General features: G+C 40.1%; 1 protein-coding gene across 1 annotated transcript in view; it reads right to left on the bottom strand.

Moving 5' to 3' along the window:
• The window catches only part of SHTN1 (shootin 1), a 61,688-nt gene that overhangs the window by 22,495 nt on the left and 12,736 nt on the right, over positions 1-26,457 (bottom strand). The window contains exons 3-8 of the mRNA XM_035547846.2: positions 23,541-23,601; positions 19,031-19,125; positions 16,718-16,886; positions 13,785-13,882; positions 12,696-12,777; positions 10,564-10,658 (exon numbers count right to left, since the gene is read on the bottom strand). Of these exons, the coding sequence (XP_035403739.1) occupies positions 10,564-10,658; positions 12,696-12,777; positions 13,785-13,882; positions 16,718-16,886; positions 19,031-19,125; positions 23,541-23,601 (600 nt within the window). The remainder of the gene's footprint in view (positions 1-10,563; positions 10,659-12,695; positions 12,778-13,784; positions 13,883-16,717; positions 16,887-19,030; positions 19,126-23,540; positions 23,602-26,457) is intronic.

Raw genomic sequence — 26,457 nt, 5'->3', positions numbered from 1 at the left:
AAATGAATTTCAGCTCATGTTTGTGTAATCAGGGTATAGACTCGCCCTTGGAAAAGGCATTTCAGATCAATTTCAGCCTTCTACTTCTGATGCTTGTGTTCTTTTTCTCTTCACCAGTTATATTTTTGAGGCAGGGAATGGATACATTAGGAAAAAAAAATCCGACAGTCTAGAAGCATGACGCTGACACAAATATCACACCTCTCCCTAGGCTTCACCTGAGAGGTGCAGAGGCTGTCAGCATGTGCAGTTTCCTTAAGATCTGCTCCTTTCAGTATGTTTGGGAACTTGGAGAAAAACAAAACAAAACAAAAAAACAACCATTTCCCGCCCCAAAAATTACTCAGTGAATTTATTTTGCATCCTGCTGTCTCTGGGTGCCCACCAAGCAACAAGAGCTTCCACAGGATCCTGTTCCTGTTGTTACAGCAGCAATGGGGACTGGGCCACGCCGAGACTGCAGATGAGTGTGCACAGGCCAGCAAAGCATGCCACTTATGGCAGGAGAACTGGGAACAGCCAGAGACTCCCTGGGACTGTTGAAACACTGTCCTATAGCACAGCAAAAGCAAGAAGATAGTTTTAAAATCAAATATTGGAAACACAACAGTTCCATGAGATCTTTCCAGGTTCCCACACTACTTATTCACAAGCCAAAGTTACAGACACTACATGCTGATGAATGGTTTCTTCCTGCCCAGTGCTACTGCACTGCCAGCTGATTTTTAAATATAGTCAGATTGTAAAGAAACATCATCTGATTCAGATTTGTAAGTGAGCACTCCGTCCTGTGATTTGCAGACACTTTAGCTGAGTCTTTCTAGAAAGCAACTCTCTTTCTAACAGTAGGTACAGCATGAGAAGCCCCCTGCCTGCGCTGAACTCACAACGTATCCTGCTTGACCCTGCATGCCAAGAAGAGTCAACTGATGTTGACTCGATGTCTACATACTAATAAAACCAATAGTGAACACTTCATTGGGCAAAGCAGTGCCATGAGGGAAGTAATAAGAACTGGAAGCATTCAGTGAAAAGGAAACAATGAACACAGGCTCTAGCACTAGAGGCTAAAAGGTTGGAATCAAAGCTACCCACACCAACCTTTAAGGGTTTGCTTCGGTATTGCAACTCTGCTATTTGTTTAACATCTTATCTTCTTAAAAGAGACTGCTCTTTGAAAAAAAAAAAAAAGAAAAAAAACATGCTTTAGACTACACCTCTGACCTGTAGAACCTTTTAGGTTGGAAAAGACCTTCAAGATCATGAAGTCCAACCATCAACCTGATCCACCAAGTCCCACCACTATCCATGTCCCCTAGTGCCACATCCATGCATCTCTTAACACCTCCGGGGATGGGAACTCCACCTCTTCCCCAGGCAGCCCCGTTCCAATGCCTGACCATGGTCTCTGAAGGAATTCTTCCTACCGTCCAATCTTAACCTCCCCCAGTGCAACCTGAGACCATTTCCTCATGTCCTACCACTTGTCACCTGAGAAAAGGGACTGACACCTTCCTCACTGCAACCTCCTTTCAGGTAATAGTAGAATTTCCCCTCAGCCTCCTCTTCTCCAGACTAAATAACCCCAATTTCTTCAGTTACTCCTCAGAAGTCCTGTTTTCTAATCCTCACTGCAGAACTCAACGCTGTATCAAAGCCTCCTGTCTCCTGTTAAATCAGTCAAAAAGTTATTTAACCCTGAAAGAATCAACATCTCTCTATAAGCCACCTCTGTGCAAACTGGACAGTTTATCTACAGTGAACTTTCAAAGCAACATGAAACCTGAGTTTTATTAATTTTATTTATTTATTTTGAACTGGAGAAGTGTTTTGAGGCCTTAATTCCAGATTTTTCCCTATGCTTCTGTCACTACGAACAGGGTTGCTCCAGCCTGAAGGAGCAGAAACCTACCAAACCAAAAAGAAATCGCATATAATGACTTCAGCAGATACTTCACCAAGTGCAGAAAACACATACTCACTTCGTTACAAGCTTTTCTAGAAGGAAATTTAAAAAGTTCTCTTGAAGAACTACATGAAACCTTTTCATTGGGAAGTTTTCACAAGAAGTCCTGCATTTTCCATTCACTTTGTAAGTTTCTTTCATGATACAGTGGATATGTCACTGCTTACAATAAATGTGAAAGGGTCTTCACCAGCAAAAAATCCCAAATATCTTTTAATGTAATTTTGCAATCAAACCTGTGGGAACCGATCTCTAGTGGGGAGTCCCATCCATTCCAGAAGTTACTTACACACCTGTAACTTGAAGTACCAGCATATTCTAAACGGAAAGGACAAAACAGACAAGATGGTCAGGGCTGATAAAGCAGAAAGAGAGCTGGTGATGAGCTGATCGTAAGTTTTTGAGAGGTTGCTCTGTGTGTTTGAAATGGGACAAAAAAAGACCCTTCAAATCAATTCTAATTTAAAATTACAACAGTCACTTCTTGCTTCAGCAGGGTAGGAACCTGTCTGCCTGCACAACCCTGAATATTAATTAAAGCAACTGCTGAAAGGGCAAAAAAGCTACTAACAGGATTATTTAGACCAGGTGGAACTTAACCAATTGATGGATTAGTTCCAACCCTGGCACCTGCTAGACAATTACCTGCAGAGTATCCCAAACAAGGCTAGAAACATCAGTCAGTGCTGGGGAAATCTACTGAAACCATGACTGCGACTAAAGGCAGATCACAAAGGACTTACACCTATCATCATCTTTTTAAAAATCTCCAAGTGTTGCACAAACCAGCTGCACATCTTTCCGCGAGTTCACAAACGGAAGCTCTGAAGTGCAGAAAATCTGGGACTTGGCTACATTCCACCGGCGGGGTTTGCACAAAAACCGGGGGAGGGAGAAAGAGAGGGGGGATGAAGTCCTGAAAATAATAAAAGCTCTTCCCTTGACCTCAATGAGGCCACACCTCGTTCTCAGAGCCCTGCTCTAACCGTTACCCACACAACGTTTGCTGCAGCTGGTTTTTGTTTACAGCAGAGTTACCAAAGGAATTCTTCCTCATTAAGAAAAGTTAGAAAGCAACTCTGCTGGTGTCAAGTCCCTGGGAACTGTGATCCTTGTTCAAGTAACGTTCAGAGTACAACTGGATGCTTTCCAACTACCACTTCTCCCAGGAGCAAAATGAGGCCAAAGGAAATGCTTCAATATCCATACATTGCTACGTTCCTATAAATCATTCGAGTACTCACTATATGGAATAACATTTTTGGCTTAGCTCCAGCTTGAAAGAGAAGAATAATGTCCAAATACCGCAGCACTGCTATAACAACGGAATCATGGGCAGCACAAAGTGAAAGAAAAATCAACAGGAAACATTATCAGCTATAAATACAGTACCAATAGAATCATACAGTCATTTAGGTTGGAAAAGACCTCTAGGATCATCTGGTCCAACCTTTAACCTAGCACTGCCAACACAGATATGTATCAAGGCAGAGTCAAACCTTGGAAGCCTCAAATACGAAAGAGAACAAAATCAGTCAACTGACCAGTTGGTCCTCATGTCAAATCCCTGGCAGCACTGCTCCATCCCCTCGTGAGGAATCAACACATCATCCTCATGGAGGGGTAAAGCATCCATTTACATGTGCCATAATTTACAGCAGACAACGTCTTTTGCAATATGGATACCCTGAAGCCTTATATTCCTGTGTCCAGAAGTGAAGTAAGTCCCCAGGAGAGGAAGGCTCAAGGTACTTTTATCTCCCCAAAGGAACGGGTTGTCTGCAGGATTTTATGTGATGTGGGAGAAAGAGTGTGACAGATTATGGCTTGACATGGCACTACGTGGCTCTAAATTCAGGAGGTACTCTGGTTCAAAATATAATTCCAGGTGTGGATTTTAGTTCAGTGGCTAATCAGGAAAAAAATATATACACACACACTTCAACTTCGCAACTGCTTAACCGTGCTGTACTATGAAGGACATCTGGGCCTGTAAGCTTCACTGCATATGAATTTTACAGCAGGAAACAATGGCTAGTGTTTTTTGATGGAAGAGCTGAGAAACAGACATATCTCATTAAAACACATTAAGAAACTCAACCATAGTTTGGACATTGACCTAGAAATGCTCTCTCTACACTCAGGCTCAATGCTGCATATCAAACAACGACATTTGCCCGGAGGAGTTACAAAGCCTTTGTGTTTTAGTGTGTTCATAGGTTTCTGAAGTGCTACTCAGGAGAAAAGTTACACCAAATAAATGGGTTCTATAGTTGGGATACAATCCAAAAAACTTGCTTCAGCACATGCTTAGCTTTAAGTGCACGTGGCATTACTCTGATCTGAAAGTTTTGTAGCTGGTGCTTATATTCTTGCCTCAGATCTGCTTCTATAGAGAGTAACTATCACGAGATGTCAGACAAAGACAAGACTGCTCCAACAGCTAACAAAAACAATGTGACGTATGGGAAACCACAGCGATGCATTTCTAGCAATGTGCTGTGACCTTCACAGACTGGGATTTTCAGCGGTGCTAAAGACTAACACTAGATTTTCAAACTGCCATAGAAAACTGACCAACTTGATCATGAAACAGGACACAAGGATAAGCAACGTGCAGTAATCAGCAGCCAACAGCCACTCCCCTCTTTCCAGATAATGCAAAATAGTTATTGTTAAGACCTGTTTTTGTTTTTACAAGACAGAGCATTATCAAGTTTTGTGGCTGAAAAGAAGAGGTCTAACTAATTTACTCAGAATGCGGGAACTGGAGTAGGTGAGTTAACCCTATTTGATGCCCAACAGTTGCTTTTCACCAAAGAGGTGTTTGGATCATGTATTTTAAAGGTGAGAAGACAATCCTCATCAGCATTGTGACTTCCTAAAAAATACAGTATTACTGCACAGCCTGCTTCATAGAAGAGGGTTTGTCAAACTACAGCACTCTTCCATTATTTGCTTATGAACTATAACTGCCCAAGGCTCAAAATAAAGGAAGGAAAAGAAAAAAAGATTCTCTTTTCTTACTTACGTTACTTATTTATTCATCTTCTAATCTCCCATAGTTAACAGTTTTCTTTTTGCCATGGTACAAGTGTAGACATACAAGCTGTAAGGCTCAGAGTCCTACAGCATTTAGACACCATCTAATACACTCAGAAATAGATCACACACCACATGAAAGAGAAGGAAACCTCTTCACTTTTTTCCCCGATAGAGTAAGTGCCTGAACAGACACAGACACACAAAGAGAGAGTTTCCTAGAGTGTACATCTGTTACCATTTCACAAGCCTGTTCTTGGGAAAAAGCTTGATGAAACGTGTTAGTGTTGCATCATGCTTCAAAAGTGGTAACATTCAAGCTTAGGAGAATTCTAGTACTAACCACTTACCATGTCTCTTTAATTATTATTTCCAGTTCAATCAGTTGGACTGCAAATTAATTATCTTCGGCCACCAGTTTCTGTCCAACTATTCTTGGTAATGCACAGAGCACAGTACTTGTAAGCACAGACTTCTCTAGGAGTGCTGGGTTTGCTGTATCCTCTCACAGATGTAGCGCGTTAATGCAGAAGTCCTCACAAATTAACCCAAAAGGTCACAAATGCATCTAATGAAGAGTTCTTTGAGAGCTCATGTCTAGCACAAGTCATTGAGACAACAAAATTCATAGCACACAACCCCATGAGCAGTGCAGACATCTGTGAAGAAGGGCAGTAATTTTTCCTATAAAATAACAGCCACCTTTTATCATTCAATACTGGAAGGTTCAGTCCCAGTAATATGTCAGCTGTGAACTGGCACAGGTAAGGGATAGAGACATTTTGAGGTACACAAGTGAAATGCAAAGATGTTACTGCGTTATAGATACGTACAAACACAGACCTAGGCATAGCCTACTTTTTGTATGCATCCCTAAGTGCTAGGAGTTGGAGGGAAGTCAGGGAAAGATGGAACAACGCACGTTACAGACTCACTTTCATTTTCAATCCATCTGGATGACAGCTCCTTTGAATGCAACCTCTCAACCCGCAAAATATTTCACAGATAACCATAAACACTTGGGAAGCCCTTCATTTTTTCCAAGTTGCGTGATTTGAAAAAAGCCTGTGCTAGTCACAGAAGTGAGAGGAACCCTAAAATTTTATCTAACAGCTCAACACTCCATTTCTATTTACCCGAGATGCAGGGAAGAGAAAACAGGGGCTCACCACTAACTTTGAGAGCATGCTGCCTCTTCTCGGGGAGGCTTCCAAAGGAATTTTAGGTGCAGGGGTTGTCCCCATGCCAGCACACACGACAGTAATAAACCGTTCACTTTACAAAATATTGTTGCAAGGCAGGTTGTATGCTTAATAAACCATTTATGCCAGATTATTTTTGTTAAACTCCTGGGATTTTCACATCGCTAAGACTTTCAATTTACATCTTGCACTGTGTTCCACCCCTTTTGGCTTGCTTTGGCTGAATGTATTGTATTTTGCTCATCTTTGTGGAAGAGTGCTTTTCAGGGCTAGCCTCTATATTATTGCGATGGCCTTCAAGATACTCTCTGCCTTCCTTTGTTTGCTTATAAACTGCTCTACAAAGAGCTGAGAGATCTTAAAGTGTCTCTTAAAACATGACACTAGAATTCTAGTTAAGCTTGCCAAGATTCCTGTGTTAACAACCTTTTTTTTATTCAGGTAGGTACAGATTTTTCCATGCCCCCGCCCCTTACACACTCTATTTATTTAGTTCTTTTATGCAGATTCCTGTACCTTTCACAATGGATTGTGACTCACTTCAAACCCTCTTTCTTTTTCCTTCCCCCTCTCCACACCACGGCTGACAATATTTACTCAGTTTCTGTAGAACCTCTAAAGAGCATGAATTCTAATGTTTGAAGTTGGATCATTTTTGATTAATTAAATATATATTATGGTGGTGCCAGCAGCATGACTATAATTAAAGCTGTATTTGATTTTTTTTTAATCAAAAGCTCTGATTTTCAAGTGTTGCCTCACTCCCATGTGCACTTGCTCCCTCTCTCTCCCTGTCTTTTCCCCCCGCCTGCACTTGCTCCTGCACACGCTCACCTTCTGTTCTCTGTCACACCTGCACTCCCAGTTGCTCACATCCTGGGGCAAATCCTCATCTCTTGCAGAAGCACAGGATGGAAAGGGCATCCCTTGGAAAAGCCTGAGCCAGCCACTCGCGTGGGCTCCTCCAGCTGCAGCCCAGGAGGCCACAGTGAGGAGCAGGGGGCTGATCTGAACCCATGGGCCAACACCCCTGGCAGGGAAGGCTTCAGATGCCTGAGCCCTGAAAAAGTCAACGTGCCCCCCACCAAACAAGACCCTCTGTAGATGTTAAGTCCATATCTAGGCTGTTGAAGATACCCTGAACTAATGCAACATGCTAAAATGTGCTATCCTACAGACTACGCCACAGCACTGCAGTGGCATGCGCATTACCCAGGGATCGGTTCCTTTCTCAAAGCACTCCGAGCAAGTTAAGCACAAAGCACTCAGCCCAGGGTGTTGCCCTTTGCTCAAAGTTCTCCCTTCCCTCAGCATTGCACGGCTTATCCCAACAAACCGCTGTGCCTTCTGTACAACTCAAGCAAAAAATCCAGCAGGATTTGTGCTTCAAAGAAACTTTTTATATGGACAGAGAAAACAGAAGGCCAGTGAAAGCCTTCCACTGGGAAGCCAGGCCAACGATCACAGATTTTTAAACTAATTTGAAACAGTGCCATTTCCCCAAACACAACTGAGCAGTGGCTTTGTAGTCACACGCTTCTGTATTTTAAAAAAAAAAAAAAAAAGAATCCAAAAATCTTTCTGAATTGCATGACACAAAAGGAAAAGAGGTACACAAAGGGAAGACTAATGCAGGCCTGAAGCTCACTGTCCTAACAGACTCCGGAAGGACTTCAAGGAATGAAAAGCCTCAGCTGAAGAGCTACATTGTCAATCTGCCACAACAGCAGCCCATATTTTCATATTTCATTTATGCATATTTCCACATCCGTAAATAATGGCACAAAAAAAAAATGTACTTGTTCACAAATAACCTGGATTTCTTTGGCATTGTACTTACCAGTTTGCCTGTTGGTTTGTTATTCAAATACTACAAATACCTTAAATATCATCTTTCAAAATGTGTAGCTGTCTGAATATTGCAGTTATGAATCTGAACAAAGGCAACATTCTGGGCCCGCAGTATCAGATAATATTCTTTTATGACCTGAAAACCAGCTTAACTATGCAATTATAAATTACTCGTTTCTGTGAGATGTAAGACCTTTACATACAATCTTCTACTGCCAGTTAATGAACAGAAGCACATCATTGTTCCCTACTTCAGAAGAAAAAGCCAAGCAACAGTATGAGATGTAAAATAGATATTGTAATAATGCATGCTAAACGAACATGCTTAATTCTTAGAAATTTATTTTCTGAAAATAGCAGTTCTGCAGACATCACAGCCAACAAAAGCTAAAAAATTAATGCCTGCACAGACCAGTAACAATCTTGAAAAAAAAAAAAAACAAATGAATATTTAAACAACACAAAGATTTTGCCTAAAAATGTTTAGTTGCTAATAAACGTGTCTATTGTAAATAACTTCACTGAAATTTGCAGGTCTCTTTTTTACTTCTGAAAAAAAAAAAAAAAAAACCACAATGAACCTTTGACCAAAATCTAAATGCCCCAATGGCACTGAAGCCATGGCCAAGGGAGATGTCCAACTCTGCACAGATAAATTTGGGCTTCATCTCACAGAGCTCTGCAAAAGTGGGGTCTGGAGGAGACTGTACGTACAGTCTCTGATTTCAGAAATCCCTGCTCTTGAGCGATTTTTCTCTCGCATCACTTGAGTCTAACAGTGTTCTGCAAAGTCCACCTCCATAGCCCAAATTAGAGTTAGTTTTAATAACTAGTAAATTATTTTCACTTCTGTCATTTCTTCTCCTCTTGGGGAAAAAATATGTCAGCTGTTTGAGCTTTGCTTGAACTACAGTTCTATTTTCAACACATGGCAGAGATACTGACAACAGGCAGGAGACTGTAGGTATGGGTTTCCTGGAGGGTCACCACAGTGACCTTATAAAGGGGTGAACAGGGAAGTGAAGGAGAAAGAGAAGCAGTACCCTTGGCTCAGCTGCCGTGAAGTTCTTCAACCTCTGTACATGGCACAGTCAGAGAGAGCACACGGTGACAGAGCGAGCGACCACAAGCAACATCTGGTCGACTTCCTCACCCCTTGCTTCCAGATTTTTTAATTTGTATACAGTTTATCTCAAACCCACAAAATGTTTTGTTTAAAATGTTGCTATATTATTCTATTCATACCCGAAGAAATCAAATAGCCAGCACAACACACAAGACTAACAGAACACAATAAACACTTTCAGTGTTTTCTGTAGAGTTTCCAAATGAATATATGCCCTTGCTTACTGTCATTGACTGAATGCAGTTAGATGTACAGGAGTAATCAAATAAATATCTTTTTGTGAAAGAGAGAGAGGAAAAAAAAAAAACCAGCAGCAGCAAATACAGAAAGCACAAGAGCTCTCTACACAGACAAAGTTGACTTCCTGAAGGTTAAATATCTGTTTACTGGCAGCCCTGGTTTCAAAATCTGAAATCAGATATTTTCCTTACTTACAGTATTTCAATAATAATTACCTGTAATTTTGATGGATAATGGCTTTCTTTAAAAAACAGAGTTCCTTAAAAAGCAATTACTTAGGAAGTCCAACTTTTGCTAAGGAAAACATTGTACACAGGGCACAGGTTAGAAAAGCTTGAAAACATAACCCAAGTACAGAGCTCTCAAAATCCAAACTGCAAACAGAAAAAGCATGAGGAAGAAAACAAAACAAAACAACACCCTTATAATTTTATCAGCCTTTGGTCTATCAACAGAATGAAAGAGTTTGGCAGCATTTTCTGAAGCAAACAGCATCGCCAGCTAGAATTCATCTGTGGAATTGCTAGCTGTTCCTTAATGCTATCCAGCACCTCTTTTCCTCCTTGGGAGTTCATATCTTTTTTAGCATACAGAAGCAATGTTTGTGGGGTTTTTTTGTTTTGTTTTTTGTTTGTTTGTTTTTTCCCCAACTAGAATGTTCTTTGCAATAGGTTATTCAAAAAGCACATTTTAAATAAGTAGCCAAACTTGCATAAACCTCAAACAATACTGTATTTTGCACCTTTTTTTTTTTTTTTAACCTTTTTTTTTTGTGAATTCACTTTTTTTTTCCAGGAAAAACAAAATGCTTTAAATTGTATCAGTAGAAAGGCAACTCATCTTTCCCAGACCCAATCACTACTGAAATGTTGTAGCTGATTAAGCCCATAATAAACTTAAAGCTTCACTTTAAAAAAAGACAGAGGTAAGAGTACATGGATAATTCTGTAAAGCTTTATAAATTCTGTTGAAATAGTAAATCCATTTCACAGATGAAGTATGTATGTTAGTTAAGTAGTACGTGGAAATTCAAAGCCACCATTTCTATGATTTCTATGAGAGCGAGGAATTGAAATCAAGTCAACTATGTTGGTAGTAGGGTTTTGACCAGAGATCCCTTTTACTTAATTGCTCACCTCTTGGGCAAACGACTCTGCTTTCTTCCGTAGGTTCTTTTCCAGTTCAAAGTTTACATGAAGCTCTTCATATTCCTCTACGGCCAGCACAGACACTGTTCACAAGAATGAAAGAAAATCAGAATTAGAAGCAGAATGGATAACAAACCATCAAATAAGAAATACTGCTTGATTTATCCAGATAGGCTGTGTTTCCCCAGTACCGTGAATCCTTGAATAAAGATATAACTTAGTTTTACATTTCTGCATACAGCACACACTGCAATATTTATCCGTTTTGCTTTAAATCTCACTGTACATACACACTACTTTATACCTGTGCATGCACGTCATCACCCCATGCACATCTGCACATACAGGTATTTTAACACTTGAAAAATCTTTTAGAATGTTTTTTGCCTACAATAGGATGTGATTTTCTTCCCCCTTCTTATGAAGCTTATAGGCTACATATTACCTACTACCATCTTAAAAAAAAACACAAGAATATTTACAGCTTACAATTGCAAAATGAGAATTAAACAATATCTATATTTTTTTCTGGATAACTCTCACAGAATTACTATTTCTCATCACTGCTCTTTGAGGTGTAATAAAAGAGTATGTGACAACTGGGTGTCTAGAATAGTCTACCCAGAAAAGGAAACAGGTTCTCTATCCTAAGAAATCCAGGCAGGCATAAAAGTTCACTTTTTCTCCTCTTCCCTCTCCTGTTGCTCCAGGGTTGTTGTCACTCTTATTAGTGAATAGACTGACATATAAGTAACATTTTCATCTGTATGGAGTGATACTTATGAGTCAAGGATCAAGTTACTTGTTCCAGTCGAGGAATAACTACAGGTAGAGAGACCATCTTCTGGCGGAGCTCAAGCTCAAAACTCCAGTAATAGACACGAAGGTACCACAGATAGTATCTTGCCTCTTTGGGCAAAAGCAATCCAAGTCTCAAGAGAGCCTTGCTCAACCTACCAAGGTATTTTGGAGGTAACTGTATTTGCCTACCTGGTTTGAGGGAGGTTTGGCACATCCCTTTGCAAGAAATTTCAATGGGCCTGAAGAAGAAAGCCGTGCAATTTTGCATTGCCTGTATTTAAACTGCGCTCACAAAAGCAAGCCTCACATGGGTGGCTAAAGCTAACTATGGGACATGCTTCCCCAAACTATTCCAAACACATCTGAGCCCAGATCAAGCATCATATACAAATTCTGTCTCATTGACTGCTTGTACTTTCCTAATAAGCTTTAGCTCTTACTGGCCAAAGACAGTAAGTCCAGAGTGATGCCACTGGATTTCTAACAGTATCTTACATAAGTTCCTTGCTTCTTTAGAAGCAAGTGTAACAATTTTTAAAGGTAAGTGTAGGTCAGACAGTAGGATACACATCCCAGCCCATCTGACTCTCAAAATGATGGTTAAAAGAAACCACCACACTTACATTTAAGATAAATTCACCAACTCTGACTGTATGTATCAATTGCATAGCTCCAAGACAGCACCACATAGACACAGAATACAGTAGGTATCAAAAAGATACTTCAGTAACTCATTTCAAGCATACAAAAAATCTTGCTTTATGTTGCCAGCACATTAGGACCTAACCTTGTGTAACTCATCTTTTCTGGATAACAGGCAAACATAAAACAAGGGGCTGCTCTTTTCCAGAAAAAATAAAACATTTCATTCTTCTGTGCGAGTTATCCAGTAGCAGCCTTGGCACAGTTCCCTTTACCCAACAAAACTTTCAGAAACCCTTGGAAAAGTTTTGAGAGCTCTTTATTTTTCTCCCTGGGTAAGCAGGTAGAACACAACTGCAGAGGAACAACTTGAAAATAAATCAGAACGATTTCAGGCAGTGGGAATGTGTTTGCCCTATTCTGCTGTTTCTGCCACAGAGCAAAAAGTCTTCCTATTCTCCCATTCAACCTGCTATTTATACTGGCACATTTTCCTGAAGTAGAGACAGTCTAGAACAGTCCATGTGTTTACCCGGCATCTATAGCAATGAGACCAAGTGTCAGATCTGGACTATAGTCACTGTTCTGCAACATGTCCTTTGAACTATAACATAAAAACTCTGATATATCCTTTGCAGAATATTCAAACATTTACAAAACCTGCTGAGACCACACACCTCTGTTACATTTTTCCAACAGTTTTTGCTGCTTATTAACTTCTGTTGTCAAAACAGCCTTTTCTTCTTTCACTTTATTCACCTAGAAAATTATAAAGAACAAATTAAAAAATGAGACTATTTTAATTAGTGGCATGAGGCATACAACACATTACACAACGCAAGCAACATTTCGCTTTCAGTAATTTTGTTTCTTAGGTTTAGCTTGATTTTAGTTTCCTGTGGGATAGGAAGAATTTTCACCCTAATTTACAGATCCCTATCACAGACAGCATTAAAAGGTTATGAACCAATCCTTCACACAGTGCTCCCGTGGTCCATTCTCACAGCACGTACCAGCCGCAGCTACAAATGTCAAATCTTTTGAGTCTTTCAGGATGAGGCACCATAGCACCTGGTTAAAAAGTTACTAGCTTGCCCCTGACTGCTTGCCTTTAATATAGACAGGCTGCTGGATTTTTTGTTGTATTTGTGTTTTGTTGTGTTTTTTTTTTTTTCCCTTCCCTGGGCTCTGTTCATTGTTCAAGAGCTGTCAGCTGTCTCTTTCTGAATGCAAGCGTTGCACAGACAGGAAGAACCACTAAGTCCTGATTTGCATCAGTACATGGCTTATCCAGTTTTCAAGAAGGAATGAAACTGCTGGCTCAAAAAGCCAATTTGCTGGTCTAATTGCCATGACAGGACACTGCCAATGGCTAAACTCAAGGATATGCTCAATGAAGTAGCAACAGTGATTAAACCGGGAATTCTCCAAAAATATTTCTTGCATTTGGATAGGTTTAAGGGGAAAAAAAATTGTACTGCAGGCTGATGGGTGAGAGGATGTCAGGAAGGGGAGATAATGACAATATGGGCATTAAAACAGATTATGAAGAATCATCTGCCAGCAACAGCAGCAGATTGGGCTCTGACATAGAAGGCCCCTTCTAGATGTGTGCCCTAAGTGGTACCTCATACGGGCAGGCTGGCAGGACTTTCGATTAGATAGGATTCAATTAACTTCACAACTGAGTGTTTTTAGCAAAATTAGATACAAAAAGTACCAACTACACGCTAACGTGGTCTCGCCTTCCATGGTACAATACATACTTCTTCAATTACTTCTACAAGTTTGCACCTCAGGTTTTCCAGTTCAATGGCTAAGGTCTTCTTTTCCTCATGAACAGATATGATTTGATCTCGCAGCTCTGCAGTTTGAGGAAGGAAATGAAAATATATTTTTATTTTATTCTTGGAAGAAAACAACAGAAGAAACGTCAGAGCAGTGCAAGTACAATCAAGTACAAAACAACTGTATGCAAAGCATCAGATGCATTCAAGGTGCATCCTCAATAATTTAGGAACCTCGCAGAAGTGTCAAGTAACAGATCTATCATCAAGCTCCAGTTTCAGATTTACTCTATTGAGGTAACGTGCCTTGTTCAGCACTGCCATCTTCATTTGCATTCTGAATGATGCATTTCATGCTATAACAGGGCCAATCCTGTCACCACAGAGTGTTCTCAGCCCTACTCAGGAGACTGTCACATCACAGAGACTCTGGTACTCAGGTAGCAGAAAGCAATTTTTAATAGGCGTCCTTTAAAACAAAATAATGTACTTCAGTTCTTTGGGGATCATGAGTTCTCGTCACAAGGGAAATAAACAAAACAACAGGCAGTTAATACTTGGGAGGTTTCCACTGAAGAAATTGTCCTGAACAGCTGCCAATTTTTAGTCTTTGTAACATGTGAACAGAGTCAGAATATAACCTTTACTGATGGAAGAGCTAATGCTTGTAATTTTCCCCTCAGAATTTTTGTTCCTTAATTATCAAAATATGAAATAAATTAAATTCACAATGGAATAAACCATTTGATTATAATCACTTCTTAACAGGAGATCAGTTTGCATACATAATATATCAAGGTTTAGGTTAACAGAAAAACACCACAAAATATGAATTTATTGATATATATTAGCTTTCAGTAAGTGCTCTCATTCCCCACCTGCTTCCAGTATTTCATAGCACTGCTGTTCATTGAATACCAGCCACCAGTTAAGAAAATTGTTGCTAATCAATTGCAGATGATGACAACATACTGGATGTCATTTTGTTTGGTTTCAGATCTCCTAAATGTCAATTCCTCCTCCCCTCCCCTCCCCTCCCAGTTCAGGAGCTTCAAATTTATTTTCCTCTCAATTAATGGCACAGACATTGTAAAGGAAAGAAAAATTCTTGTTCTCCCAGAAGATTCTTGAACCAAATCTTCTGTTTTACGGATGTGTGCTTTCCAGTGAAATTAATGGAAAAAAGATTCTGAAATTTATGGTAACTGGGTTAAATCAGGCACTACAGTACATATATCAACCTCAACATATAGAGAAGGAAGCATATCCATACCAACTTGGGTAACACCAGAGAGCATCAAGGGGAGATTTGAAAACACCTCTTTCATTGCACGTGATCTTACGCTTCGCAGGTAATCCAAGATGCTACCAGATTTTTCTCTCAAGACTAATGCCACGCAGTTTGGCTTAGTCTGGGGACAGAGCCCTGATGTTGCTTTTTGGTACATGTGGTCAGATCACTCTGCTACCATACACACACCCACTTTTCTCCAGGCACAGGAACAGAATATCTTTTCCTCTAGCAAATGGGATGCCAATGCTTTTAAAATACTCAGCACTTGTAAAAGTAGGACCATTAACATTTAATAATTGTGCCAGAGAAAGGAACAGAAGTCAAGATTTCTAAATCCTTTACAACTCCTGCCACATTTATTCTTTAATGAATGCTTCAGCAAGGCACAGACCATACACAGCAGAGCATTTCTTCAAATATTTTTCTCCTTTGGTCCTGCTACCCTTCCTAACAACGTTGTCCTTTGACCTGCAGCCAGAATCTCTGCCCCTTCTAACAGTATCCTTGACATCTTTCTCCATTAAAAGACAGGAGGAACTCCAGAATCTTATTTGAGATTCGGATGGGTTGCATGATGTGGGTCACACCATTCTCTGCCTCCTTTCCTACACCTGTAGTACATAAAATTGTTTATTATGAAAGGGTATACGACATCTTATTTCTTGGGTGTTCTGTGAGGTTTACTGTTTTAGTTTTTTAAACATTTTTAAAATACTAGTGTTTGTTGTTTTTTTTTCCAGTGATACTTTGTACTGCTTCACTGAGGCTACAACATTCAAACAGACAACAATTAACAAGGTCAGGTTGAGTTTGAGACAGTTGTACTTGCACAGTGTTCGCTACTGTAACTTATTATTAAAAAAAATGAATGTTTTCACTTGTTTAAGTGAAACCATTTAATCTCTCTCTGTATCAGAATGAAGAATATGGGCATTCCCCTTTTCTGAACACTGTGATATAGCAAGATATATACAAAAATCACAAAAACTTCACTATGGGGTTAGACTAGAAAGAAAGGCAAATTTTCTACGAACAAAACACAAATAGCCTATCAAAAAGAAACGAGAAATTTCTGCATATTGCACAGACTTCTCTAGCAGTGTACTTCCATGTTCCCAAGCTTTGCTGTTTTCCCTGGTACAACAGTCCCTTTTTAATTTGCTTGTTTGGCAGGAACTCTGGAATATGAACAAAGTTTGTGTATACAAAGGTACACAATGGCAACATCAATGGAGAGTCCTGCTTTACAATCTTTGAAATAGTGACACTACAATTGAAGTAAATACCGAGGTGACCTTGTCCTTCCGCTTACCTTTCACTTCGTTAAGGACCTAAAGAAACGTTGCTTTTACCAACTCAGTAACGTTGAGCTCTCTTGGCTGCGTAGATCCCATTATCCTGCAATTTACTTAGCAGGACATACATCCGTCATATACGTTATGCACTATCACTACAGGCCTACCATGTCCTTATAGTCCTCCCTGGAAATCCTTTGATGTCCACTCTGAGAAGCCTGACACAGAGCCAGACGGATCTCTAGTCTCAGGCCAATGCAGCCATCCTTTAGAGCTCCTTTACACTCCTGCTCTGGTGTTGTAGGCTCAGCAACAACGCTTACCTTTTATTTGCTGTTGACAATGCACAGAATTGCATGATCCAGCGTTGGCTTCTGTATCTGGGGCTGGATCTTCCTCATCAATGTTAATCTCTTCAGTGATAATTTCCGGGCCCAGTTTTGCCATATAAAGCATACTAATTCTTTTCAAGGTCTTGTTTTCTTTGTTCAGCTGAAAGTTCAGAAGTGCAAACAGTAAGAAGCTAGTTAGTCTATCTTTATGCTGCTGTGCAAGGAAAAAAATAGCTTTTTTCACCCTTATTTGAAAGTGCTAGCAAACAAAGAGCAAGACAAAGTGACATTAGCTTAAATGTTCCATTCAACATTAAAATGGTCTAAAGATGGGAAACTTCCCCTCTTTCTCCTCTGAAAAGGTTTGAATTCAACATGATACTTCAACTATGCCCTTCTTCCATCAGGGAAGACATATTTCTCTCTGGTACTTTTGACTAATAAATACCCTGTATAGATTTAAATCAAATCAACTATCAAGTTTATTTAATGCTATGCTGCCTTTTTGATAGCTGCTTCAGCTCCGAACCCTTCAGCATGTACCAGTATCAACAAGAGCCCTAACTGAATGACCTGAACAAAGGGACTGTGCTCCTGAAAGCTCGTCTGATTTTGCCAGCTGTATCAATTGGTCACAGAAAATCAGCTTTTTTTGCTTATGAGCTACAAATAATACACAGCACAATTATAATTCCAATGTGGACAAAATTACTATAAAATTATTTCAGATTATTTTCAATTCTCAGGAGTTACTACCATAAAGTCAAGATATGTAAAATGAAAGCTATACCACACACCAATTCCCTCTGTGTCAGACCACAAGCCAGAAACCACTCCGGGGTGGATGCTTAAGCACATGCCTGGTTGGTGGCTGATACAGAAGAGGTTTTATAATGTATTTCCATCTGGACCAAAGCACCAGGAAAAAATGAACAATGGGGATTGCTGCAAATGTTCACTCTGCAAATTTCTTCCACTACTCTGCATCTAGACACCCCACGTCTCAGCAGGCCCAGCATAATCTCAGGAGTGGTGAGGTGGATGTTGGGGTGTCTGCCCACCCACCGGCCAAGCATTATCTGCATTCAGCTCTAAGAATGAGGTTCAATTTTCTACTAATGACATACAACATATCCAGGTCAACGTGTAGTTCACAAGTCCAACTTTTGCATTGAAATAAAACATACTGAACAGTTAGGCTTGCCCTGAACTCTTGCCTGAGCAATCATCTTTGATTCTTTCCTCAGCCCCCTAACTACAGGAGGTTCATTCAAGAACTTCACCTCATTCCCAAAGAACAAAACGGAGGAAGTGGGCAGGGTGGTGTGGGGAACCTTACATGGTTTATGGCAACAAACAAATCCACTTTGGCAAAGCACCCCTAGGGGATAAAGCCACTCTTGGAACTGCCCCTGGACCTCCATTACAGAAAAAGTGCAGAGAAGAAGAAAAGTTACATAAATACATTCATTTTCTTACTTAGATGCTGATTGTCTATCTTACGAATTCTAATATAGTGTCATTATGCAAACAATTAAGTAAATACCTCCAGAAAGTACACTGCTAATGCATCTAAATTAAAGTGATTTCTTGCTGGTGTGATTTTTACCATATCTAAAGATGTACTTTGGGCAGGGGATGGGGAGTGGGGGGAGGGAGAAGGCAGTCAGCATTGCTAATGAAATTTGGTTCAAAATTGCTGTAATCCATTTTCTGATGAAGTGGCTCAGATGCATTTTACACAACCAAAAATATATAACACAGAGATAAAAACATTCTTTAATAATAATGCACTTCTGATGAGATGGAATATAGAAAATTACACACTTGCTAAATTCATCAGACTAGACGCAATCAACAGAGCAGCGGAGGTCACCTTTCCCCTGCCCTTGCTTTGCTTTCATAAACAATCACCTGAAATGTAATGCAGTGGTTGACTTTTTCCATTTGATTTAGACACTGAAATGCTCATTATTGTTTTATATCTCACGCAGGACAGTTCTAAAACTTGTTTTCCATTTAACCTAAATGCATATAAAAACTAGATATCAACAAGATGGTCCATGACTTACTGTTCCAAAATAGAAATTAAATTAAAATGGGTATTTTTCCCCCCACAAGGGCAGGAACTGTATTTTGCATCTCCCATATGGCTTACAGTTTTTGCCACTTCAAAACAATTTCACAGATCTACAAGATTATGCAAAAACATATATGGGACATGCACACAATATCAAGTTTTAACAAAAAAAAAAAAAAAGAAAAAAAGGAAATCAGATGAAACGGAATCACTGTAGTTCTCACCTTAGAAGCCAAAGCCTCAGCACTTTCACGACACGTCTTCTCAATTTCAAGATGATTCTGAATACAGTTTACTTCCTCAATAACCATGTGAGAAACTAGGAGGAGAATTTAAACATTAGTCAGTGTTTTCCTGCATTTGACACATGCATCCCATGATCAGAAATATTACATCTTTTTCTGTTAACCTTCTATGTAAAAATTTCAAACACTGGGAAGTACATAATTAGAACATCTGTACAGACAGGAATTGCTTTGAACACTGAATATTTGGATGGTTGCTTTAAGCAACTCTCTGAAGCCATGCCTGCAGCCTTAGAGAGGGAACTGGAGAATTGAACAAAAACTTAAGGAAGTAGAAGGCCAGCAGAAGCCTCCCTGACCATCTTCATTTATTTCATTAACACCTGAAAAATTTATTTCATTAACATTTATTTCATTAACAGTTGAAAAACTGTAGTCCTAAACTGGGAAAGTCCTAAGCTGTAGTCCTAAGTGGAGTCATATCATTAGGACTGTTCCTTAAGATTGCCATAGTAATTCTCCTGAACAATTGGCATGGATGCAACTTTAAAAATATTGATGTTTTGATCTTCAGAAACAGCAAGATTAACTCAGTTTACAAAGATATTATTCTCACCTTCCAGTCCTCGGGTTTAAACAGTATTTTAAACATCATCACAGTTGCTGAACACAAGGTAGAAGAAAAGCTGCAGGATGGATGTACAGCACAGACCTAGGGCTTACCAGGAAACAGAGAAAGGAGTGACCGAAGCCTCTATACTTGTGATGCCTCATGCAACACGTGCTCCAAAGAATCAGTTTAAATGACTAGCACAGCCCTGCTCCTTCCCCTCTTTCTGCCCTATCAGCTTTGAAGCCGGCTGTAGTAGCTGGGGTACGCCCTGATGGATGCAATACTGATGGAAATTCAACACTGCTTGCACTGTATGACTTCTGACAACTTCAGCTGAACAACCCAAGTTCCACATTACCATATAGCTGTAGCGTCTCAATTGCTTATCTAAGGTCTCTTTGCACTTGAGTGTGCACTGAAGTGAGCGCTGTGGTCTCACACCCTGCCTTCACAATCCTACAGGATGAACTTGACCATGAAGTTAAAGAACAAAGCTTATTTAGTAACATAGGAGAACGATGCAAGTTAGAGGAATTTTAAAAGCACAAGTGCATTTTTGCTTGCGATTCTCCTCAACTTTCAGCAATATGTAGGTATTTAACTAGTGTTGAAAGTCTTCTACGTGACAAAGTTTCAAGATGCACAGCGGTTCTGAGGCAAAGCAGGAAACCAAATTTCCCGTTTCTTAGGATAGCTGGACTCTAATTCTGCAAGGCACTTCATGGCAGGTTCCTTTCAGCCCAGTGTCAGAAGTTCAGTGAGCAGAAAGGACCATTTTCAGCTTACCACTTTGGAAGAGGAACAAGGCTGGCAGAATACAGAAGGAATAAGGAGGACTTTCTCTAGTATTTCCTTCCATTTTCATGGAGATAAGGTTTAAAAACTAACCATTTCATACCACTGGATAGTATGTGCCTTCTGCCTTCTTCTAAGACTTTCGCCTAAAAACTGAAGAGAGATACTTAACCCCCTCTGATATCCAGAGATCATCTTAATAACTACAAAACAGGCCTTTTGAATAGGAAAATGCAGCCTGTTGACAAAGTCTATTTATGCAGCTTTACTGATGCTTATCCAGCATTAATGAACATTATAGTTAATGACACAGGAAACCAGCAACACATTGGAGTTTGCTATGAAATCGATAGCTCCATGCAAGAAATAAGGTATATAATATACAAGCAGTTTTCATGGTGTTCCTTAAATTGTCTGATCCAAAGGCCTGGGGCTCAAAAACCAGAGCTTCTCTCAAGTGCTGTCTGCTAACTCCCCTTTAAAGCAGGAAAAAAAATAGAGCAGGGGAGAACTGGGAAATCTTGGTCCACAAACCGTATTCACAAAGTCTTCTAAGAGCAGAACCACCCCACCTTTCTTTGGTTGTCTTGGATTTTCATTTTTTTTCTGGCTTTAGAGAAGTTATGTGCTCCAAGCATGCCATACACGATGCTACATTTAATCTGGAAGAGGAAAAGCTTCAGGTAACACATACACATCCATACTGGTTCTGCTTTCATTCCACCTAGCTCTAGGAATTTGGAGCAATGAAGTGCTTCAGTCGGGATGAGGGACCAGCGGAGAGACAGCGCTGCTCCCATTTCACAGACGGGAATCGAACGCCCTCAAGCAAAGCCAGCTAAAGTTGGGAAACAAGGATCGGGCTCACATGGTAGAACTAGAGATTACTCTTGGTTCATTTAAGCTTAATTAACCTGCAATTATGATTAACTCAGGGGAAAAAATTCTTTCAAAATTAAATACAAAAATATATTATTTCCTAAGTCTGTCCAAAGTTCTTATTATGTCAATATTAAAATTCATAAAGCAGCACTAAGTGGCCTGAAACATCTCTAACCTTGACAGTTTTTTTCAGGGGTAATAATAATCCGCAGCAAATGCAGGCCAACCAAAAACCACTTAACTAATTAGTAGTTGCAGTCACCGAGAAAACATGAATCAACACTGTTATTACAAGTGGCACATTTGAGTGGCATCTAATTATGACTTGATGAGCACGATACTTGCATTATCAACATTACTACTGCATCCCATCAGGGACTAAAAGCCGCTGATGGCATTGACTGCGAGAAACTCCCACTCAATGGTACTGCAGCACCCAACAATCTCCTTGGCAGGGGCACCCTCACTAAATGACATGTTAAGCGTAATTACTGGTAGACATTGTAAATAAACAGGATTGGAAGTGAAAATTGTACCAAGTGCATAAGACACAATCTGACACATTGGAAGTGGCAGCCTTAATTGAGAGTTTCTTTGACTGCTCAAGATCATTTCAACTGCATTTCTCGGAGGACAGTGATTATAACTGTGGAGACAGACGGCATAATGGTATCAGCACTGCTGACAGAGCAGTGAATTAAATTGTATCTGCTGTTGTGTGAAAGCCTTGATGAGAGGTACAGATCCTTAGTGGTCTTATCATTATAACACAATGGTCATGTTGTCATCAACCTTGCTGGCTCCAATTGAAAAGAAATGATTGTGTGTTGAAGCTTTCCCCCCCACCACCACCTTCTATCTCTTGTGCTCAATAGAACCAATTTTCAGAGAGCTATGAAATCACGCAATAGGGCCTAAAATGCAGCTGCTTGGCATACAAACGGGGCCCCATTAAACTGGAATCACACACAATATGTGTTTATGCCAGGAGAACAAATAGAAGCTGAGTACAGGCCAAGTTTATTCACAGACACAAAGCCGATGTAGCTCTTCATCAATATAATTGCCTTTTATATTGTCGTTCAAATAATGGGCTCTATTATTGCCTTAAAATCCTAATATTCCTGGCATTTTATCACTATGTTTACAAGGTATGTCCTTTAAAAGTGTGAAAGGAAGATAAAAGAAACCTATAAAATTTTACAACATCAAATATTACTTCAAATTTTAAGTCTTAACTACTTGACATTTCCTGCCACACTCTGGTATTCCTTTATCATAACAAAAACAAAACAGGCTGCAATTTTTTCCAGAGGAATTAGACTTCTTAGAGAACATTCTTGCTTCACAGAATAGTTATCTGAGATCATTTAAGGCAGTAGATGATTCCTGTTGATCTTACACTATTTTCCATAATTGTATCATATGAACAATTATAAAATAGAAGTGAGCAAATTCCTCTATTAACACACACAAAAGTATAGACCATGTGATTTCCTTATCCTGCATTAACTTCATCCACATTTCTAATGCTTCATCGTGCAGTTCACCGTACTGGCACAAACCAGACATAACAGACCACAATCCTATTGTAATTGTCTCTTCTAAGGAGCTATTCCACTAGAATACTTCCACTCCCATTAGATGTGCTTTGTTGCTTCCAGACACCGTACAGCTTCAATAGAACCATTACCATAAAAGTGTAAAACTGAATATTGATATTCTCACAGCCCAGACAAGACAGAACTTGCCCGAAAAGTCATCAAGGGACATCAGTGCAGCCTAAAAACCTCTAATGGTATGCCTATGCTTAAAGTAATTTTTCTCTGTCTTCATAATAAAAATATTATTATCAGCAGCAGCAGCAGTTTCAGCAGTAGGGTCAAATCCTCCTCAATTCAAGCACATATTATTCCCAATGTCACTTGCAGAACCCTGGTGAGTTAGAGCCACGTTTGTACCACTGTGTTTTCACCACTCTGCACCTTAAGAATGGCTACCTGGGTCAACCTGTAAGTGCTGTGACACCAGTCAGTTTGACGATGACCAAAGTCTTACCAGATTAACTGCTTCAAACGAGGCTTTGAAGGAGAAACAGCAAGTGGACCTTGCTCTCGGCATTCTTAACACTGCTTTATAGTTTGCAGATCTATATTCGTAAGTCTATAGAAACAAACTTCCACTAACATATCAACTTACTTTTCTGGAACTCCTCCAGTTTCTTGACAGCCTCATCTCGTTCTTGTTTGATTTTGTCACACTAGGAAAAGAGAAAACTGAAGTGAAACACTGAAACACCAGTTATTTTAATTAGCAGTCAGCCACAACATGTGAAAATCAACAAAGATCAGCTGCTGAACAATAATGTACAGAAGCCTATCAAAGCATCATTTTTGCTTTCAATCATATAGGATTGGTGGGAGCTCTAAACAAAAAAGTTGTTACTCAGAGTATTTCTCAACAAAAATGACAAGTTATACTTGATTTTAGGCTCCAATTCCAAGCTACTCTGGAAATATTTTAGAAAAGCCACATTTATCCCAGACTGGTATAAACAATCATCCATGTACCACACAACAGAAAAAGTAATATTTTGCATGTCATGAATATGCTTTAAGTCTAGTTTCTTTAACACAAATAGATTTAGCCAATGCCATTTCCATACCTACCATGTGCAAAAAAAATACCCCAGACCAGTAACAGGGACATCCCTCTCAGTTTCCTAACACTGTGAGCAAAGAGTAACCCTTGAGAAGGGAAGGATACTCTTTTTCATACCTTGATGATTTCTCACCACCTCAGTTTTATTAATTTTCAGGTTAATGCTAACACTACATAGGGTTGCAGCCACTGATCTTATGACAAAAAGGTTTCTTCAAGGAACAAAACAGACATTAAATAGACTTTTCTAATAAAACCCCACTTATAAGCAAATGAAAGATTCCAGAGAAGTGAGTAAACTTCACAAGAGCCATAGTCAGTGATTAACCGCACTGTGAAAACCCCATGACCCAAGGGGAAGTATGACTGGCACATAACGTGTTTCACGCTCATGGTGCACCGGGCATTCTTCCTCACATGCGGCTGTGCATGTTCAAGATCATAAATTAACTTCTGGAAGAGATCTGTGTGACTGAGTTCCTTACAGCGCAACTACTCCTGCAATTACAAGGATGCCAATCACTGGAACAGAATTGGGAAAAGAAGAAAGCCGAAATGATTTTGCTCGATTTTCACTTTTTCCACATGAGGACCCACTTTGAGCTGGCTGGGAAAGGAGCCTGCTGTTAAGTAACAAGAAGGGAGACAGCGCGATTCAAGGGCAGCCAAATTCAAGAGAGCCCTTCTATCAGCCCCAAGGAACTTTGGATGAGGCCCAAAGAAGGATCAGGGGGAGGATGCCAGCGGTGTCGCCACAGGAGTAACCTCCACGCTGGCACTGGAAGCCGCTGCCGACGGCCGTCTGGGAGCAGCAGGAGCTGCCCTCGACAAGCAAGCTCTCCTCTCGCGGCACTGGGGTGATGAGACGAGGGACAGCGGCTGAACAGGAGGGAAGGTCTGTGCAAAAAGGAAGAGCTGCAGAAGGAGCAAGCTGTGCCGGACGAGGACTCGCTGTTTCATCTGACGCTGTGGGTTGTTAGTAAAGAAGCAGTTATGGTTGTCCTGCATAGGAAAAGCGGGGAAGGGAAATCGTGCATGAATCTTGCTGCTTGCTGCCCTCCCTCCCAGCTTCCTCAGCAGAAATGTCTCTTACCTTACCAGTAGAAGCACAGTCTAAGAACAGAAGGCAGTAAAAGACCCAGAAAGGAAGTGTTTCTGACTGTTCCTGCAGAGCACAGCTGCACTGCAAAGGGGGAGCAGTGTGAGCCGCTGCTGCTGCCTCTTCACATTTTACAACAGAGACACTGTACCACTCTGGCATACTTCACCCACGGACTTCTCTGTGCTCTGCAAGCTTACAGCCCGCTGCACATCAAGTGAGAAAGTGCTTTTAATGCTCAGTCAGGAAAAGAAAAATAGGATTTTAAGAATAGCATTTTAAAGATTTAATCTGTTGCCTGCGTAAATCAACAAGATACTTCCCTACTGACGGAAACCCTGACGGACAGGACGCAGTACGCTCCCTATCCCAGCAGTAGAAGAAACTCCTTTTGAAATCCTCCAGTAACGTGCTGTAAGGTGTAACAGCTTTCCCTGCGCAGAGAAAGGGGAAGTTAAATGACCTGTTCCACTTCACCTTGAGTGCTATTTGCAGAGAGCTCCATTTGGACCGCGACAAGCCGACTATTCTCCGGATAGCTACACGTTTCTCTGCACAATCAGGGTCTGCAGGTTTGGGGCTTGGCAGAGCAATTCCTGCTCCCAGTTGCAGCTTTCTGAATATTTTCCTTTTGCTGCTACCGTGCTTCAGAATGAAAGAGCAGGAAGAAAAAGAGAATGGGAGATTGTTGCCCTTGCTGAAATGATCAATGGAAAGCACTTTGCCTTTTTTCTTGCAATCAGACCTGTGCAAGCAGGGCCACTACATAGTCCTGCAAAAACAAAAAATTGTTTATCTCCAATTTTGCTAAAAATTAGGAAAAGTTGAAATTGTCTTTAACTACCCGCACTGTTTAAAACTTGAAATTATGTAAACTGTTCATATAAAATAATTAAGATTCACAATAGCGAACACTATCCCCCCTTAAAAGAATTAGATCTTCGCTTTAAATCATGAGGTATTTACAGATATCAAATTTAGGTATGCTAGCTGCTCTCAACAAAGCACAGGAGCTGTAGAAATTCACAGCCACCTCATGTCAAAAAAGCAGTCTGAGGCATATAGAACAGAACTGTTAATTAACCAGCATATAACTCATCCTAAATGTTAGAAGAGTGGTGTTATACTCCTGTAAAATACACTGTTCACTTTTCACATTCAAGTGCATGAATTGTTGGAGAGAAACATTTTTCAAGCATTTATCTCCTTGTCAGTAGTAACTGATAGCTCCAAACTCAAGAGTACCCTCAAATGGAAAAAAACAGCAGACTACTCCCAGACTGTCAGCCATTCGTTCTGGTTTTAATCTGTTAAGAGTTCTAGCTTCTCTGCAGAGCAAAATAAGCTTTTATATCA

Source organism: Cygnus atratus, chromosome 7 (assembly GCF_013377495.2).
Source record: "Cygnus atratus isolate AKBS03 ecotype Queensland, Australia chromosome 7, CAtr_DNAZoo_HiC_assembly, whole genome shotgun sequence".
Taxonomy (NCBI): Eukaryota; Metazoa; Chordata; class Aves; order Anseriformes; family Anatidae; genus Cygnus; species Cygnus atratus.
The sequence above is the reverse complement of the archived record's forward strand: the minus strand, read 5'-3'. Positions and strand labels throughout refer to the sequence as shown.